Below are 12,740 nucleotides of genomic sequence, written 5' to 3'. Positions count from 1 at the left end.
TCCCCAAAAAAGGGCCCCCAAAATTCCCCAAGGATTCTGGGGGGAAATTTTGGGTAGATTTGGGAATTTTTGGGGGGAAATTCGGAGGAGTTTTTGGGGTTTTACTGTAATATTTGGGGACTTTTTCTTGGGGAAAAATATGGGAGTTTTGGGGAATTTTTGGGAGCAATGTCAGGCTTGACCCCACCCCCTGGCCCCGGCCTCACCCCTGAGTCCCAAAATTCGGGAACTGGGAGATTTTGGGAGTTCTAGGGGGAAATTCAGGTGGTTGGAGAAGGGAATTTGGGAAGTTTAGAGAGAATTTTGGGGAAAATTTGGGGGGGGGGATTTGAGGAAAAAATTTGGAATTTGGGGGAGAATTATGGGAATTCTTTGGGAAAAATTTGTAGTTTTGGGAAAAATTGAGAGATTTAGGGAATATTCTGGGAGTTTAGGGGCAAAAATTGTGCTTTTTTTTTTTTTTTTTTTTGGAAAATCTGGAAATTCGGGGGGAATTTTGCGGGATTTTTTGAGAATTGTTTGGGGGGTTTAGATTTGGAGGTTTTTGGGGGTTCCCTGCACGGGGGACACGGGGACACAGAGGACACAGGGACACGGGGGACACAGGGGGACACAGGGGCACAGTGGGACACAGGGGGACACAGTGGGACACAGGGGACACAGGGACATGGGGACACAGTGGGACAGAGGGGCACAGTGGGACACAGGGGGACACAGTGGGACACAGGGGGACACAGGGACACAGTAGGACACAGGGACAGGCTCGGAGCCCTCTCGCCCTGCTGGCAGCTGCGAGGGGACACGCGGATCTTTGATCCTGAAGCTGCCGCGGTGGCACCTGAGCCGGGGCTGGGGGCACTGTCCCTGTCCCCACGGGGGCCTCCCTGTCCCCGGTGGGGCTCGGGGACAGGGACAGGGACATGGCCGGGGACAGGAAGGGGCTGCTCGCTCCGCGCCGCTGGCACGCTGCGGGCAGGGTTAGGTTCTCTCTGCCCTGGAGCAGTGAATGTCCCCAAGCCGGGCTGGGGACAGCTGCAGGAACAGGAAGGTGACGCCAATGTCAAAGGGGTTCGCTGTGATTTTTGGCTGGGGTAAAAGGGCAGCCGAGATAAGGAGGAGCTGCTCCCGGACTTTAAAAGTCACTTTGTCCTTCCTGCGAGCCGTGCCAGGGCTCAGCCCCGCTCGGGGCCGGCAGCACGGGCACGAACCGGGGAGAGCTCGGGCAGGGATCGCCCTCCCTGCCAGGGCAGCGTGCGGGGCCGTGCCAGCCCCTCGGAAGTGGGAACGTGCGGCCAGGCAGGTCATGGCAGCGGGAAAACCGGGAATAACCCATCCCAGAGGGGCTGCCACGCTGCCATGGGCAGGGGCGATGTGTGTGCCCTGCTGCTCCCTCCTCTCTCCGGGAATAACCCATCCCAGAGGGGCTGCCACGCTGCCACGGCCGATGTGTGTCCCCTGCCTTCCCTCCCCACTCCGGGAGCGATCCCAGACCGGCCCGGGGGGGGTAAAGCCGTGTGGATGGGCAGGGATGGGGTGGCCTTGGCAGCATGGGCTGTGAGGGCTTTTCCAGCCCGAATCACCCCGGGTTTTATGGGGTTGCTGCTGTTCCCGAGGTGAGCTGATCCCCATCCCCATTCCCCCCCCAGCAGCGGGGCAGCTCCCCCCTGGCTGCAGCTTTGTCCCTGTGTCCGTGTCCTGTCCCCGACAGGGACCGAGCTGTGCCCCGCGGCATGGGGCAGAGGGAGCGGGCTCCCGGCGGTGACAGCGAGCTGTGCGTGTCACCCTGTCCCCAGCCCTCAGTCCCCGCAGGCCGGAGGCGTTTCTGTGCTCCTAGCCGCCCTGTTTTGGGATTTTTCCACTTGGCGGAGCACGGCCCGGAGGGGAAGATTTAATCTGTGAGAGGGAAGGGCCGGTGCCAAACTCCTGCGAGCGGGGTCAGCCCGGGGCAGCACCGGGCAGGGCCGTGCCAGCGCGGTCTGACCCCTCTGCCGTGCCCGGGGGAGGGGGCCCTGTGCCCCTGCCCGCACACGGGACACGCCTTTGGTGTCCCCTGGCCCCTGCAGTGCCCCCGGGCAGTGCCACCCCGTGTGTCACCTCACCCACGCCCCCGTCCCCTCCTCGTGCCCCCCACGCCAGCCCCGTCCCACCCCCATCAATGTCCCCATGCCAGCCCCTGTGCCACCACCCCACCCATCACTGTCCCCATCCCTGTCCCCACCTCTGTGCCATGTCCTCGTGCCTGTCCCTATCCCTGTGCTCCCTACACCATGTCCCCATCCCCTATACCGTGTCCCGACCCCTGAACGCTGTCCCCTGTGCCATGTCCCCATCCCTGTCCTTTATACCATGTCCCCATCCCCGTCCCCATCCCCTGTACCATGTCCCCGTCCTTGTCCCCATCCCCTATCCCTGTCCTCTGTACCATGTCCCCCATCCCTGTCCCCCATCCCTGTCCCCACCCTATACCCTGCCCCATCCCCTATACCGTGTCCCCACCCCTATCCCTGTCCCACCGCTGTCCCCTGTACCATATCCCCAATCCCTGTCCCCACCCCCAATCCCTGTCCCACCGCTGTCCCCATCCCCTGCACCCTGTCCCATCCCTGTCCCCTATACCATGTTCCCATCCCTGTCCCCATCTCCTATCTCTGTCCCCCATCCCTGTCCCCTCCCCTATCCTTGTCCCACCGCTGTCCCCTATCCCTGTCCCCATCCCCTATCCCTGTCCCACCGCTGTCCCCCATCCCTGTCCCTCCCCTGTTCCCATCCCCTGTCCCCTATCCCTGTCCCTCCCCTGTCCCCATCCCCGAGGGGGCGGCCGAGGGGGGAGCCCCCGCCGGAGCCCCCGCGCGCGGCGATGCGGAGCGGGGCATGGCGGCCCCGCCGCTCTGCCTGCGCCTGCTGGCCGCCGCCTTCTACGGCCTCAGCTCCTTCCTCATCGTCGTGCTCAACAAGAGCGTCCTCACCACCTACGGGTACGGCCGCGCCGGCGGGACCCCCGGGACAGGGGTGTCCACGGGATCGGGAATCCCCGGGGATCGGGACACCCCGGGGATCGGGACCCCCTCGGGATCGGGAATCCCCCCGGGATCGGGACCCCCCTGGGATCGGGGTACCCACGGGATCGGGAATCCACCCGGGGATCGGGAATCCACCCGGGGATCGGGACACCCCTGGGATCGGGGTATCCCCGGTATCGGGAATCCACCCGGGATCGGGGTACCCACGGGATCGGGACCCCCCGGGATCGGGGTACCCACGGGATCGGGGTATCCCCGGTATCGGGAATCCACCCGGGATCGGGGTACCCCCTGGGACCGGCATACCCCCACTGTGGGATCGGCAGTCGCCCCGGGATCGGGACCCCCCCACCCTGGGATCAGGAAACTCCCGAGACCAGGACCCCCCGGGTCGGGGACCCCCCACCCTGGGATCGGGATACCCCCATTGTGGGATCGGGAATCGTCCCGGATCGTGACCCCCCCACCCCGGGATCTGGAGTCCCCCCGGGATCGGGAATCCCCCCCGGGATCGGCCGTGGGAAGGGGTCGGCACCCCGCCATCCCCCCGTCCCTGCGCTCGGTACCCCCGGTGTCCCCCCCTGTCCGGTCCCTCCCGGCCCGTGGCACCCCGTGCCGCCCCCGCCGTCCTGTCCCTGCCTGGGCGTCCCGCGGGGTCCCGGTGCTCCGGGGACCCCGGCGTGGCACCCCCCGACGAGTGCTGTCCTCCCGCAGGTTCCCGTCCTCGCTGTGCGTGGGGCTGGGCCAGGTGAGTGGCACCCGTGTCCCCGCGCCCGGCCCGGGGTGAGCCCCGGCTGAGCCCCGGGTGAGCCCTGGCTGAGCCCTGGCTGAGCCCCGGGTGAGCCCTGCTCTCTTGCAGATGGTGGCCACGGTGGCCGTGCTCTGGGCGGGGAAGGCGCTGCGGGTGGTCAAGTTCCCTGACCTGGACAGACACATCCCCCGGCGGGTGAGAGCCCTCCCTGGCACCCGAATCCTGTCCTCGGGCACCCAAATCCCCTTCCTGGGCACCCGAATCCCCTCCCCGGGCACCCGAATCCCCTCTCTGGGCTCCCAAATCCCCTCCCCAGCCCCCAAATCCCCTTCCCGGGCACCTGAATCCCCTTCCCGGCACCCGAATCCCCTTCCAAGGACCCAGCTCCCCTCCCCGGGCTCCTTTCCCAGCCCCGGGGTCCCTGTCCCACCAGGGCTCTTTGGGATGCCCGTGCCTATTCCCGGGGTCCTGCAGCTCCGGGACACGTGTGAGTGTGAGTGTGAGTGTGAGGGAAGGTTTCCATGTGTGTGAGTGTGAGGGAAGGTTTCCCTGCCGGGCGGCAATAATCCCACAGTAATCCCGTTCAGTTTTCATCCCCCGAGGCTGCCCGGGAGCTCCCGCAGCTCATCCCTGTCCTTTGCAGACGTTTCCCCTGCCTCTGCTGTACTTCGGGAACCAGATCACGGGACTGTTCAGCACCAAGAAGCTGAAGTAGGGAAGGCTTTCCTGCTGGGAGGGTTCCCGTTCCTCGGGGCTTCCCGGGAGCCCTGCGGGGCCGGGCTCAGCGTGGTGGGGCCGGAGCCGCCGGGGCCGCGCTTCCCTCCCTCCCTTCCTTCCCTCCCTTCCCTCCCTCCCTGCCCACGCGGGATGTGCCACGTGCTGTTCCCAAATGCTCCCCGCGGGCAGGGAGGGACACGGGGCTGGCCCTCATCCATGGGGTGAACTCGGGGGTGTCCCTGGGGTCTGCCCTCATCCACGGGGGGGGCTCAGGGGTGTCCCTGGGGTCCCCATCCCGGCAGGCTCAGATCTAAGGGGGTGTGGGAGCAGTGCCATTCCCATAAGGGAATTCCTCACTGAGGGCAGGGGCAGGCTGATCCCATGTCCCTGCTGTGATCCCATATTCCTGCTGCGATCCCATATCCCTATTTTGATCCCCTATCCCTGCTGCGATCCCATATCCCTGCTGCGATCCCATATCCCTGCTCCCATCCTATATCCCTGCTGTGATCCCATATCCTTCCTCCCATCCCATATCCCTGCTCCCATCCCATATCCCTGCTCCCATTCCATATCCCTGCTGTGATCCCATATCCCTGCTCCCATCCCATATCCCTGCTGTGATCCCACATCCCGCTGACGCCGGCCCTGCCCCGCAGCCTGCCCATGTTCACGGTGCTCCGGAGGTTTTCCATCCTCTTCACGATGTTTGCCGAGGGATTCCTGCTCAAGTGTCCCATCCCATATCCCTGCTGTGATCCCACATCCCGCTGACGCCGGCCCTGCCCCGCAGCCTGCCCATGTTCACGGTGCTCCGGAGGTTTTCCATCCTCTTCACGATGTTTGCCGAGGGATTCCTGCTCAAGTGAGTGCTCCCGGCCCGGGACGGCTCCGGGAGGGAGGGAGGAGAGGGGGCGGGGGCAGGAGCTGGGATCCCTTCCCGAGGGAGCTGGGAGAGGGATGTGGGGCTGGGAGAGAGGGATGTGGGGCTGGGAGAGAGGGATGTGGGGCTGGGAGAGAGGGATGTGGGGCTGGGAGAGAGGGATGTGGGGCTGGGAGAGAGGGATGTGGGGCTGGGAGAGAGGGATGTGGGGCTGGGAGAGAGGGATGTGGGGCTGGGAGAGAGGGATGTGGGGCTGGGAGAGAGGGATGGGGGGCTGGGAGAGGGATGTGGGGCTGGGAGAGAGGGATGTGGGGCTGGGAGAGGGGGATGTGGGGCTGGGAGAGGGATGAGCTGCTCTGGCTCCACTTTGGGAGGTGCAGGGTGCCGTGCCAGCCCCAGCTCCTGCAGGGAGCCCAAAGCCCTCCCAGCTCCTGCAGGCTGAGCTCTTTATCCTCTAAAGAAACCTCAGAGATCATTGTCTGAAATGCCTTCACTCACTGGCAGTCAGGTTGGGGTTGGGTTGGGGTTTTTCCCCCTTTCCTCAGCAATAAAATCCCCTCCCTGCTCAGAGTGCTCCCAGGGTCTGAGCAGTGGCTGATGCCGTGTCCTGCTGCCTCTGTTTCCCAGGAAGAAGTTTTCCTGGAGCATTCAGATGACAGTATTTGCCATGATCTTTGGTGCATTTGTGGCTGCCAGGTGAGCTGTCCCCATCCCCAGATCCCAGAGGGTCCATGCCAGGGGCAGTGCAGCTCCCTGGTGTGTCCCAGGAACAGAGGCATTAAACACTGACTTTTCCCTGTGCTGGATCCCAAGAACAGAGGCATTAAACACTGACTTTTCCCCCTGTCCTCTCTGGTAGGAAAGAATGTTTTCCTGACCCAAATCCCACCCCTCCTCCCAGGATTAGCTTTTCCTGACAGCTTGCTGGCTGCACAGAAGCTGGAAGGGCCCTTCCCCTGCACAGCCAGAGCTTTAACTCCAGGTTTTGCCCTTGCAGTGCTGACCTGGCATTCGACCTGGAGGGATACATTTTTATCCTCATTAACGACGCCTTAACAGCTGCAAACGGTGCCTACGTGAAGCAGAAGCTGGATTCCAAGGTGGGATGGGCTCTGCCTTCCTCCGGGATGTTGGGATTTTGGGCTTGGTTTCTGTGAGGGCCGAGTGGGACACTCAGCCATCCCATTCCCCAAATCTGGAGAGGGACTGGGGACGAGGCATGGACTGGACACAGGGAGTGGCTTCCAGAGGGCAGGGATGGGTGGGATATTGGGCAGGGGCTGGGATGGAATTCCCAGAGCAGCTGGATCCCTGCAGTGCCTGGAGCAGCCTGGGGCAGTGAGGGTCCCTGCCCAGGGCACTGGATGAGCCTTGGGGTTCCTCGCACCCCAGAGCAGGCTGGAGTTCCTGAGATGCCAGAAGCCCGGGTGGGTTGGGCTGCGGGGCAGCGTGGGCAGGGCTGCTCCCCCCCTGCAGCCCCGCGTGTCCTGTTTGCAGGAGCTGGGCAAGTACGGCCTGCTCTACTACAACGCCCTGTTCATGATCCTGCCCACCCTGGCCATCGCCTTCGTCACGGGGGACGCGCACAAGGTGGGACACACACCCCAAACCCGTCCCACAGCCAAACCCGTCCCACACCCCAAACCCGTCCCACACCCCTGGGGCTGGGCACACTGACTGTTCCCTGGGCAGCCTGGGGGGGGCTGCCCCAAAACCCCCTCAGCAGAAGGGAGCACAACTTTTACGTTGAGTTTAAACCCACAGAGTTGCTCCATTCGGGCGTTTTTGTAACGCCTGAGGAATGGGGAAGTGGAGAGCAAGAAGGAAACTCAAATATTATTTAGAGAAGCTGAGTAATTTTAGCATCAATGAGTTTCTTCAGGCTTCTTTTTCTGCCCTTCCCCTCTCGCTGGGGCAGTTTTGTGCAGTTGCTCTGTGGGTTCACTTTGCTTGTAGTGCCTGTGATCTTGGAGATGATAATAATATTAATAATGCTAATAAATAAATAAAATAACAATAGTAATGATAATAGTTATGATGATGTGATAATAATAATATTAATAATATTAATCATCATCATCTATGGTTCTGTATTAATGACATTATTCTTTATTATTACTGTGATTATAATTATTTACCTGTGGTCCTGTATACATGACATCATTAATTATTATAATTATTATTATTATTATTATTATTATTATTATTATTATTATTATTATTACTATTATTATTACTATTACTATTATTATTACTATTATTATTACTATTATTATTACTATTATTATTACTATTATTATTATTAATTGGTTTTGTGTTGCTGCACTCACTGATGTGCAGCTGAGCAACAAATTCCCTTTTCCTGCCTGTTTTTTGGAAATTTCCGTGTGCAGGGAGTTCAGATAAATCCTGTCCTCCCCAGGCTGGAGGTGTTGCCCACCCCGGGGGTGGCTGTGTGTCCCCTGCCAGCCCCTGTGTCCCCCAGCCTGGTGGCTTTGTCCTCGTTAGCAGCTTAAGGCCCAGGGATAACGAGCCAGCTGGGCAGGGATGGCAGAGGGGGGGAAGGTGGCTCAGCCCCCCCTCCAGAGCAGCTCCCGGGGCTGGATTTGGGATAAAAGTGCTCATTTAGGAGCAGGAGCTGGGCCTGGGCAGGAGAACGTTGCTGTGAGCAGCCTCTGTTCAGCCCGGAGAGGGAAATGGCTTTTTTGACTTTGCTTTTGCCCTGAATAAACTCCTTTCTGGGCGGCACAAAGATGTGCTGTGTGCCGGGGCTGCTGCCAGGAAACTCCGCCTTGGCAGCTCCGGGAGAACCCGGGGGGCTGGGGCCTCTGTCCTGTGGCTCTGGGGTCCCTGTGCCCCCTCCGAGGCTCCCCAGGTACACATCCTGCTCTGGGCAGCATTCCTGGGGAAAAGGGGCTGGAGGAGCTGCAGGAATTGGGGAATTCGGTGTCCCTGGGAAGGGTGTTCCCTGCCCCAGGCATTCCCTGCCCAGCCGGGAGGGGTGAGGGCAGCAGCTCTTGCCCTGGGGCTGGGGCTCCACCTGGATTCTGGGTGTCTCCGAGGATGGAGACGTTCCCTGGGCAGCCTTTGCCCCTCTCCAGGTCCTGCAGACATCCAGAGGCACCTCCCTGTGTGTCCCTGTGTGCCCCTGGCTCTGGGGTGCTGTCCCTGGGCACCTTGGCAGAGCCTGGCTCCTGGGTGAGGCCCCTGAGCTCTCCTCAGGGGTGCTCCAAACGCTCCCCAAACCCCAAAAGCCCAGGGGAAAGCCCTTCCCTGAAATCCAGGCTGCCTCCAGCCCCTCTGGGCAGCGTCTCCAGGTCACAGCTCCCTTGGGATGAGAGTTGTGGTTTGCAGGGAGTGAATTCCAAAATGATCCAGTTCTGGGGAGCAGCCAGCTGGGAGAGGCCTCTCCTGGAAAAGACAGGGAGTGAGGGCTTGTGGCACTGATGCCCTGCCTTTTCCAGAGGGAATGAGCCGGCTGCTGGGGCTGGAGGTGCTGCCAGTGGGGATGCCCAGCCTTGGGATGTCATTCCGGGCTGGAACGGGGTTGGTTTTTCCTGCTGTGGGGTGCCAGGCCGTGCTGGGGGGCTGTTCCTTGCCTTGCTGGGAGCTGTGTGTGCTTGGCAAGGCTCTGAGCTGCTGTTCCTGCAGGCAGTGGAGTACCAGGGCTGGGCAGACTCCTTCTTCCTCGTGCAGTTCACGCTCTCCTGTGTGATGGGGTAAGGACCAGCTGCGAGCAGGGCAGGCTCCTCCATCCCAGAAACTGGGGGTGCTGCCCTGGTGTTACTGAAATCCATCATAAACCCCCAGTCCTGCCCGGGACACCGTTCCTGAGAGCTCTGGATTATCTCCCACCCTCCTGCAGTGCAGGTTTAGCTGAAAAAGTGGGGAAAAAGGGTGGGAATGGATCCTGGAATCCTGGAGTGCTTTGGGCTGGAGGAACCTTAGGCTCAGCTCATTCCCTGAAGGATGGGACCCCTCCCAGGGCCAGGGTGGTGGGATGAGGTGGTTCCCAAGGACCCCTCCCAGGGCCAGGGTGGGGGGATGAGGTGGTTCCCAGGGCCAGGGTGGTGGGATGAGGTGGTTCCCAAGGCCAGGGTGGTGGGATGAGGTGGTTCCCAAGGTGCTGGCCCTGATCTTGGCTCTTTCCCACAGGTTTATTTTGATGTATTCCACAGTTCTTTGCACTCAGTACAACTCTGCTCTTACAACTACAATAGTTGGCTGCATTAAGGTGAGTGGCATTCCCTGCTCCCAAAAAAGCCCCTCAGTTATCCCTTGGGAATTGCATTAACCCCTCGTGTTCCACCCCCTGCATTCCCTTTTCCATAAATTCCCTTTCCCATACGTTGCTGTGTCTCAGGCTGTTTGTTCCTCCCATCTTGTTCCTTTGCAGAATATTTTAGTAACCTATATTGGGATGTTTTTTGGAGGAGATTATATTTTTACATGGATGAACTTCATTGGTCTAAATATCAGGTAAGAGCAGAGGTTTATTTGTGATTTGTAAGTGGAAACTGGGGTGAAACTGGGACAATTTGACAGATTTAATGGATTTGGGTTTTTGTACTTGGTCTTTTTGTGCTTGTGCTTGGGTTTTGTGCTTTGTGCTTAGGTTTTTGGGATGCTCCCAGACTTGGTTTGTTTTAAAGCCAGGAGAATCCACAGGGGTATTGTAGCAGGAAAATGGAGTTTTCCCTGAGCTGCCAAGCAGAGTCATGGAATTAAGGCAACAAAAGAAGAATTTTGGGGATTATTTAATTTCCATTATTATTTTTGGGGGGATTATTTCAATGTCAAGAATTTGGGGATTATTTCTTATTATTCAGCTTTGGAAGGGTCTCCTTTTTGGGGTGGGCTGTGGGAGTCTCTCCTGTCCTTCAGCAGGATCCCTTTGGGAGTGGGACAGACCTGGAGCAAAACAAAACCGCCGTGTCTGGGAGGACAGCTGGGAATTCTGCTGGAGATGGGTGGCTCTGCCCTTTCCTGGCCGTGTGTTTGATCCCCCCCTGCCCCCCGGCTTCTTGCAGTATTGCTGGGAGCCTGGTGTACTCCTACATCACCTTCAGCGAGGAGCAGCTGAGCAAGGAGCCCGATGCTGGCAGCAAGATGGACACCAAAGGGAAGAGCTCGGTGTGAGCAGGGCGAGGCTGCTGGGCTTTGGCACCGACCTCTTCTGCTCGCCTGATGCGGGCAGAGCGCGGGGAGCCCCGGCGTGCTCTTGATTTGCACAGCTGAGATTGCTGCCTTCACAAATCCTGGGGGAGATGCACCCAGCCTGCGCGGGGTGGGGGGAGGATGAGCCTAATTAAGCCTGATCGGGAGGAATTAACGGGTTTCTAATCAAGCCGGGAGTTGGCAGCGAGACGGGCAGGGCAGGGCAGGGCAGGGCTGGCAGTTCTGCTGCCAGGGTGTGCCAGGGCTGTCCCTGGCTGGGTCTGCTCCCCGGGATCCCTGCCTCTGCAGATCCCAGCGGGGTGGGAGGCTGGGCAGGCTCCGTGCCCAGCCCGTGCCCAGCCCGCTCCCTCTGGAGCACGGGAATGCCCTGGGAATGCCCGGAGCTGCTCCTGGGCTGGGCCAAGACCTCCTGGAGGAATGTTCACTGCTCTCTGGACTTCACTTGTAGCTGTTTTCTGTTGGTTTTCTGTCTGTTTGGTCCATTAAGCCACTTTCCCAGCTGGGTTTGCCCTCCTGGGTCTGTCAGAGCCCTGCATCCACCCCTGTCTTGCCGGGGCTCGGCGACATTCCCAGCAGGAAGGGTTTTCCTGCCCTGCTGAGCTCTGCAGCCTCCCTTGGATCCAGCCTTGCCTTTGGGAAAGCTGCTGCCTTACTGGGGAGATCACCAGGGAGGAGCTGCTGGGGTCACAGGAGAGCCAAGGTTGTCCCACCTGGCACAGCACATCCAGGGAATCTGCAAGGGCTGCAGCCCCCACCCCTGCAAGAGGCACAAGGACTTGAATCTTCTTTTTTGGCAACTACAGGGGGCCCCATAATTCTTGTTTTCCACGGAATGAATCACCCTGGGTTTGTGACCCACTAAAAGAAAGGAATTGTACAACACTGGGCAGTGTTCAGAGATTTTCAAAGGTTGTCTTACCCAGCACCTCTTTCCAGGTCTCCTTGGGTTGTCTTTCGGGTTTAAAAGAATTGTTTTTAAGCTTGGTTAAAAAACTTTTAGTAAAATAATGTATTTAGAGATTTTTGTACCCTAACAGCTTCTGTAGACACTGGCAGTGGGGTTTTTTTAGGAGATATTTGCTTAAACTGAACTGCTGTTGGGCAAAGCTGCATTTGTTGGAGTTTCCTGGAAGTTTTTGGATGAGAAGATTTTCCCTGAGGGTGCAGCTCCAGCCTGGTGTGCTGGGGAAGGTGTGGAGTGAGTCAGCAATTCCAGAGCCACAATCCCCCCTTTTTTTTGTGGGATTTTGTGGTCACTGCAGGGCAGTTGGGGTGTCCTGGAGTAGTCCCTCAGCACATCCCCCTCTGAGCACAGTGAAAAAGAAATCCCTGATTATTTTGGCTCCCAAAATTCCAGTAAAACCTCGGCTTTGTCCAGGGGAGGGAGGGTCACAAACCCTTCCTGGAGTGCAGAAGCTCCCCAGTCCCAGCCCAGATGGGGCTGCTGGTCCCAGTTCTGGTTCTGTCCTGGTCCCAGTTCTGGTTCTGTCCTGGTTCCCAGTGCCCAGGTGCTGCTGGGGTTCCTCCCCCCAGCTCCTGCCCCTTGCTGCAGCATTCCCAAGTCCCAAATCCCAGTTCCCAAACCCCAAATCCCTTTTTTCTCCCCCGTGTGCTCCGACTCCGCCGTGCCGAGGTCACAGCCAGGAGGGTGACTCTGATTCTGCCAGAGGGGTTTTTATGATTTTCTCTTTGTTGTTGAATCTACTGGTTAGATTTGCAGTCCTAACAGAGAAGGATTTTTAAAGCTTATTTTGGGATCCTGCTGGATCCTCAACACTGGGAAAGCCAAGAATTCCTCTAACAGTATTTTCTATGCTATTAATTGACTAAAAAAATGTTTTCTATAGAGAATCTATTTACAAAATGAGCATTTTAGTGATGAAAACCTGAATGTATGGCAGGCTGTGGATGTGAGGAATGAGAGCAGAAAGGATTTATGTGCCTCTGTATTTTTGTATTTGCTTCCAATAAACCAATGAACCAAAGCTGCTGCTTCCCTGCCTGGGGAGGATGGGAGTGGATCCATCAGGGATTTAGGGGGCTCCTCACAGCCCCAGTCCCAGCAGGGTGAGGGAGGGATTCCAGCTTTGAATATTCCCTGAGGAGGGATTTGGGAACCATTATGGGGAATGAAGGGAACAGCTGGAAGTTGATCCAGAAAAATGGGTTTTGTTCCCATGGGTTTCAGTGC

At 58.8% G+C, this 12,740-nt stretch overlaps 1 protein-coding gene across 2 annotated transcripts; it reads left to right on the top strand.

The window, feature by feature from the left end:
* Positions 1-2,810: 2,810 nt before the first annotated feature.
* Positions 2,811-10,864, top strand: SLC35D1 (solute carrier family 35 member D1). Of its 2 annotated transcripts, none has more exons than XM_039711296.1 (12): positions 2,811-2,975; positions 3,735-3,768; positions 3,880-3,966; positions 4,415-4,482; positions 5,148-5,219; positions 5,999-6,067; positions 6,369-6,471; positions 6,869-6,961; positions 9,023-9,090; positions 9,527-9,605; positions 9,768-9,850; positions 10,402-10,864. In XM_039711296.1, the coding sequence occupies exons 1-12, from the start codon at positions 2,872-2,874 to the stop codon at positions 10,508-10,510; spliced, it is 969 nt and encodes a 322-aa protein (XP_039567230.1). In that variant the 5' UTR covers positions 2,811-2,871; the 3' UTR covers positions 10,511-10,864. The 2 variants fall into 2 exon arrangements, with proteins under 2 accessions (XP_039567230.1, XP_039567231.1); XM_039711297.1 differs by lacking the exon at positions 5,148-5,219 and adding an exon at positions 5,282-5,353 and having other exon boundaries at positions 10,402-10,537.
* The last annotated feature ends 1,876 nt before the right edge of the window (positions 10,865-12,740 follow it).

Source organism: Passer montanus, unplaced genomic scaffold, assembly GCF_014805655.1.
Source record: "Passer montanus isolate IOZ18808 unplaced genomic scaffold, ASM1480565v1 scaffold25, whole genome shotgun sequence".
Lineage (NCBI taxonomy): Eukaryota > Metazoa > Chordata > Aves > Passeriformes > Passeridae > Passer > Passer montanus.
The sequence above is the reverse complement of the archived record's forward strand: the minus strand, read 5'-3'. Positions and strand labels throughout refer to the sequence as shown.